Consider the following 6,000-nt stretch of genomic DNA (forward strand, 5'->3'; position numbering starts at 1 on the left):
AATCTTTTGAATGAAACATCAGCTTTCAGGTATTCCTTATTCCTTCCTCTGGACCATGCTTCCCACTATCAAATACCAGGCCATTGTCTCCCACAGTCATATGCCTCATTTTGTCAGGGATCTTCCCTTCTCAGCTTCCAGCTTTGTAGTTCCCCAGTCCTGCACAGCCCACTTCTACACCCTGCCCAAAATCTACAAGCAAGAGTGCCCAGTCCAATCCATTGTTTCATACTGTTCACTCCTCACCAAACCTATTTCCTGCTTCTTCTTTCCAGTCCCTTCCTACTTAGATCAGATACCCTCCACTACTTTGACAGATTCCTTTTCTCTTGTCTCAACCAGTTCTCCATACATCTATGGATGTATAATCTCTACACCTCCTCCTACATGAGTGTGTGGGAGTTCACACTCGGAGGTGTAGCCAGCTCCTCTCCACCAATGCACCTATTTACCTGACTGATCTCTTTCTCACATGAACAGACTCCATTCACTTTCTCCAGATTAAAGCTCTATAATGAATACTCGCATGAGCCCAGCTACAAGGGTCTTAATGGAAATCAGAACACAGACAAAGCTGCCATACATTCTTGTAATGGTTCACATTAAGCCACTTGGTCTCATCATATCAGAGATTTTAATTCTGTTGTACCCAATCCTCCCCCTTCTTTTCTCTTTCCCAGTTCTGATGAAGGGTTCCAGACCTGAAACGTTAACTGATTCTCTTTCAATATATGCTGCCCAACCTGCTGAGAGCTAATAATATTTTTTATTTAATATTTTATCCACATCAGGATCTACGTTTTAATTTTTTCCTTTACTTTAGCCTTTCAAAGGCACCTTGCCAAACAAAGACTTTTGAAAAATCTAAGTATCCTGCTTCAACTTGGCCAGCTTCTTTCACTAGCAAATGAATGAGCAATAACATTTCATTTGCATAATAGGGAAGAGGAATAGATTAATTAGTCAAAGTGTTTCCATAAAGAATGACAGTAACAGATGTTTGGTTGGGGAATGATGGAAAAGCTTTGAATAATGCATTACAATACTCACAGAGGCACCTATGTAAAGAATTCCTAACCTGTTGATTTATAATGGAAATTTGACATGAAGTTGGAAACTAGAGGGAATGAGAATTTCAGATGTTAGTCTCTCCTCTGAGATGTTAATGATAAGAATAGTGGGTCACAATAAGGAAAAGTGAATGTGTATAGAGGTCAGAAAACTAAAGGGTTTGGTTAGGTTATGTCAATACCAGAAATTCTGGTATATCATCCTGTCATCATTCTGGTATATCATCAAATAGATTGCTCTCTCAACAAGAGAAAATCTGCAGATGCTGGAAATCCAAGCAACACACACAAAATGCTGGAGGAACTCAGCAAGCCAGGAAGCATTTATGGAAAAGAGCACAGTCGATGTTTGGGGCCGAGATCCTTCGGCAGTAATGCTCTATCTCTTATAGATTGTTCTGACTCCTTAAACAAAAAATAGTTCATAAAGGGAGATTATAACTCAGTTAGGCATGGTAAATTTAAATTCAAATCTATCATTCTAAATGTACCTTGATTAAAGTTTTAATTAAAATTTTAAGAACCATCTGATAATTTTCAAACTCTGTATTGGGGAAGTATGTTAGCATGAAGTGAAGGTTTATTATCACAAGGATGGGGGTGTCTGAACAAATTGCTATTTTTCAGGCTGAAAGGAGATTGTGCTCCAGGAATCTGTTCTTGGCCTTCCACTGATTCACCTCTGTCATGTTATTTCCCCAAACAATTCCATCAGAAGTGTCAGGCAAGATACCCTCTTAAGGAAACCATGCTGACTTTGGCCTATTTTATCATGTGCTTCAAACTACACTGAAACCTCACCCTTAATAATGGACTCTGAAATCTTATCAATCTCTGATGTCAGGCTAACAGGCCTATAACTTCCTGCCTTTTGCCTCCCTACCTTCATAGTGAGTGGAATAACATTAATGAGTTTCCAGTCCTCTGGAACCATTCCTGACTTTAGTGATCTTCAAAGGTCACTACTAATTCTTCCATTATCTCTTCAGCTGACTTTTTCAGAATCCTGTAGTGCAGTATATCTGGTCCAGGTGGCTTATCCAACTTCAGAACTTACAGCTTCCAAAGAACCTTCTCCTTAGTAACAATAACTACTCTCAATTCTAAGCCACTGCCCCCGCCAACTCGCTCAAATTTTTAGTATGTTCCTGGCATCTTCTTCAGTGAAGACTATCATAAAATACTTACTTCATCTGCCATTTCTTTCTTCACTATTACTACTCCTTCGGCGCCATTTCCTCTGATGTCTGATGTCTGTTCTTCATATATCTGAAAAAAAACTTTAGATATCATAATTCATATCATTAACTAGCTTACCTTCATATTTCATGTTACTCTCCTTAATGCTGTTTTAGATGCCTTCTGTTGATTTTAAAAGCTTCTCAATCCTCTAGGTTCTGTAAGTTTTTATAGTGTCGTTTGCCCTCTCTTTTGCTTTTATGCTATCTTTGACTTCCCTTGTCGGCCATGGTTGCCTCATTATCCCTTTAGAATGCTTCTTCTTCTTTAGGATGAAATGATCCTGCATTTTCTGAATTATTCCCATTACTCCCATTGGATTCCCTTCCTATCAACTTCGGCCAGTTCCTCTCTCACGACTCTGTAGTTAGCTTTATTCAACTTTAATACCAATAGAACTGATTTTAGCTTTTCCCTCTTATACTGAAGAGTGAATTCCATTATATTAAGATTACTGCCTTCCAAGTTGCCTTTTATCTTAAGATCCCTAATCTAATCTGGTTATTGGATAACATCAAATCCTAAATTGCCTTTTCCTTACTGGGCTTGACCATAAGCTACTCTAAAAGCCACCACTTGTCCAGATTTTTAGATGATACAAAAATAGGTGGAGGGGCAGCTAGTGTTGAGTTAGCAGGGAGTCTGCAGAAGGACTTAGATTGGGAGAATTGGTAAAGAAGTGGCAGATGGACTATAGAGGTGATGACTATCATCATGCAATTGGATTAGAAGGAATACACATGTACACTATTTTCTAAATAGTGTTATGAATGCAGCAGCAATGAATATGAAACTGAGACAGAGTTTAAAACAAATACCAAGATTTATTAACCTCTGCTCAAACTTAGAAAAGTAAACGAACAACTAACTTAACCGGAAGTTAACAGTTAGGTAGCACAAACATCCAAACTTAGAAATTGTTCTTAGCGAGCTCTCATCCAATCACAGACTTGAAGTGATAAATTCAAAAGTCCATGTGATTTATACAGTCGGTAAGGAGAGACTTCCCCAAAACAAATGATTCCTTCGAAGTATCGACGATCTGCTGATTCCACAGCCAGTAGATGCCTTATTCACAGAAATCATGAGGAAATAAAAGAAACTGACCTTTTGACTGGAGAGAGGTCACTGCATAAACCTTCCCAACCTTGCAGGGGTTTAATTCAAATGTGCATGCCACAATTCCTGAACAAAGTCACAAATGTCCATCATTCTCCAAAACGCTGAACAAAATTAACTTTTTCCAATCCTTTGAACTCAGATAACTCTGGTAATGCCTTCACTCTCCAACACTGGACTGTAAGGGAAAAATAAACATGCAACAAACAAAACCGGTGGAGTCCCAACACCTCCGACCACAAAAATAAAAATGAGAACTACATCACAGTCATGGGCTTTGGTTTAAATACAATAGGGAGACAATTTGGAGGTTGGAATTGCAAAGGGATTTGGAAGACCTAGAGCAGGATTTCCTAAAGGTTAACTTGCAGATTCAGTTGATAATAAGGGAGGTACATGCAATGTTTGATAATTATACAAGAGGACAAAATATACAGTGAAAGCAAGGTTTAAATGCTGAGGCTTTATAAAATTATATTTGATGTACATATTGTGAGTGTTTGGGGATGTGTAGCCTTGAAGGGGGTCTGGAAGATATATACGAGAATGATCCTGAAAATGAAGAGAAGCATTTTGATGACTCTGGTCTCTAGAGGGGTGAAGAGGAATCTCATTGAACCTTAGTGAATATGGATGGAGTGGATGCGGAGAAAATGTTTCCTATGGTGGGAGAGTCTAGAACCAGAGAGCATAGCCTCAGAATAAAAGGGCATTCTTTTAGAATGGAGATGCGCTGGAAGTTCCTTTGCCAAAGGGTGTTGAATCTTTGGAATTCATTGTCATAGATGGTTGTAGAGGCCAAGTCATCAGGTATATTTGAAGCAGAGCTTGATAAGTTCTTGATTAGTAAGGGTGTCAAAGGTTATGAGGATAAAGCAGAGCAACTGGGCTGAGAAAGTTAATAAATCAAACCTGAGCAGATTTGATGGGCCAAATAGCTTAATTCTGCTTCTGCACCTTATAGTCTTATGGTTGAAGTGTATAGGATTTTCTTTGTCAGGAAGAATCTCTGTGATCCTCTCCCCCATAGTTTGGAGCACTGAGCATTGGAAAATCAGAAGAAAATTTTAAGGATGAAGTAGAAAAATTATTGAAAGATCAAGGAATTGAGGATTACGGGGAACTGGTACAGAAGACCTGGGGTAGATCAGCCATGGTGATATTGAATGTTTTGCAGGGTTGAAGTACTGACTGGACATATATGTGAAGTTTCCTGCAGGTAGGGTACTCGGCCACTGTAAGCTGTCTCTAAATAATTAGCCCTGAGATAAGTTTCAAAAAGAATCAAAGGGGACTGAATGGGTGTGTGTGTGTGTGTGTGTGTGTGTGTGTGTGTGTGTGTGTGTGTGTGTGTGTGTGTGTGTGTGTGTGTGTGTGTGTGTGTGTGTGTGTGTGTGTGTGTGTGTGTGTGTGTGTGTGAAACAAGACCCAGGCAAATAGAGACTGATGAGGTTATTCTCCAAAGAGTTGACATGGGCACAGTGGGCTTCCTTCTGTGTTGTCATAAGTTAATGTCGTCTAATGTACAGTGAGGAAAAGGTGGCGGTGGCTCACTTTTTTCCATCCAAGGGCTGTGGTACTAAAGGTACAACCAGCTTTTGTCAGTATGTCTGGGCTGGGCTTTCTTGCTGTACCTCACTGAGGAATGTGGAGAAGGGAGTGAGGCCTGAAGTGAGGGGAGTCACAATAGTAATTTACAAGTGATGAATTAATGATTTTCTTTCTACTAGGTGAGAAAAATGAGTCAAGGGCAATGCATCTTTTGATGTGGTTCTGTGGGATGAACACAAAGCGTGTGGATACTGCCTTTACCGATGTTGAAGAAAATTATATTGTCTCACTACAAGAGAATCAGCAAATGAACTACTTTGTCAATGTTAATTTAGTCATTTGTCTAGCTGCTGTCATCTTCCTTTATGCTTATTTTGCTTGAGACAATGAAACAAACATGTTTACAAAGTAATACTTCCTTGAACTCTCAACACACCTGACCCCATGCTGAGTTTAATACTGTTTCTTCCAGAAATTTTGTGCATATCTTGCTTTTTATTAGCTACAGAATAAAGATTTAACCAACAGCTTGCATGAAAATTGTTGTCCTTTCAATTGACATGAGTCCTCTTCCCAAATAAGCTAGGCTGTTTTGTGCATCTACCATGAACAAATCTACCCAATCACAGCGAGAGGTGCAAATAAATCTTCCACTGAACTCGGCAGACCGGAGAGACTAATGTCTTGAAGCATCTCTTTTGTAAGTAGTCCAGATCTCAGAAGTGTGTCTGAAGGCAAAGATAACCATTGACAGTTTCCTTTCACAAAGCAAAATCTGAGGGTCCAGTTACACATAACCAGCTCTGTGGCACAGGGCATGGTATTCACATTCCTGATACCAGACTCCCAAAATAGACAGTATATTCCAATCTCCATCAGGTAAATGATTACCAGCTGGACAAAGAAAAGGTCTGAAGTAGCAGATTGGGAGGCATATTTTGGAAAGGTGCAAAAGTAACAGGGTTGTTATCATGGGTGATTTTAACTTCCCTGATAACTTCCCTAACTTCCCTGATTGGCA

The 6,000-nt window shown here is 39.4% G+C and overlaps 1 protein-coding gene across 1 annotated transcript in view; it reads left to right on the forward strand.

Moving 5' to 3' along the window:
• The window catches only part of LOC132398850 (sodium/myo-inositol cotransporter 2-like), a 130,895-nt gene extending 125,412 nt beyond the window's left edge, over positions 1-5,483 (forward strand). Inside the window, exon 15 of the mRNA XM_059978686.1 lies at positions 5,159-5,483. Within this exon, the coding sequence (XP_059834669.1) occupies positions 5,159-5,361 (203 nt within the window). The 3' untranslated portion in view covers positions 5,362-5,483. The remainder of the gene's footprint in view (positions 1-5,158) is intronic.
• The last annotated feature ends 517 nt before the right edge of the window (positions 5,484-6,000 follow it).

Source organism: Hypanus sabinus, chromosome 9, assembly GCF_030144855.1.
Source record: "Hypanus sabinus isolate sHypSab1 chromosome 9, sHypSab1.hap1, whole genome shotgun sequence".
Classification (NCBI taxonomy): Eukaryota; Metazoa; Chordata; class Chondrichthyes; order Myliobatiformes; family Dasyatidae; genus Hypanus; species Hypanus sabinus.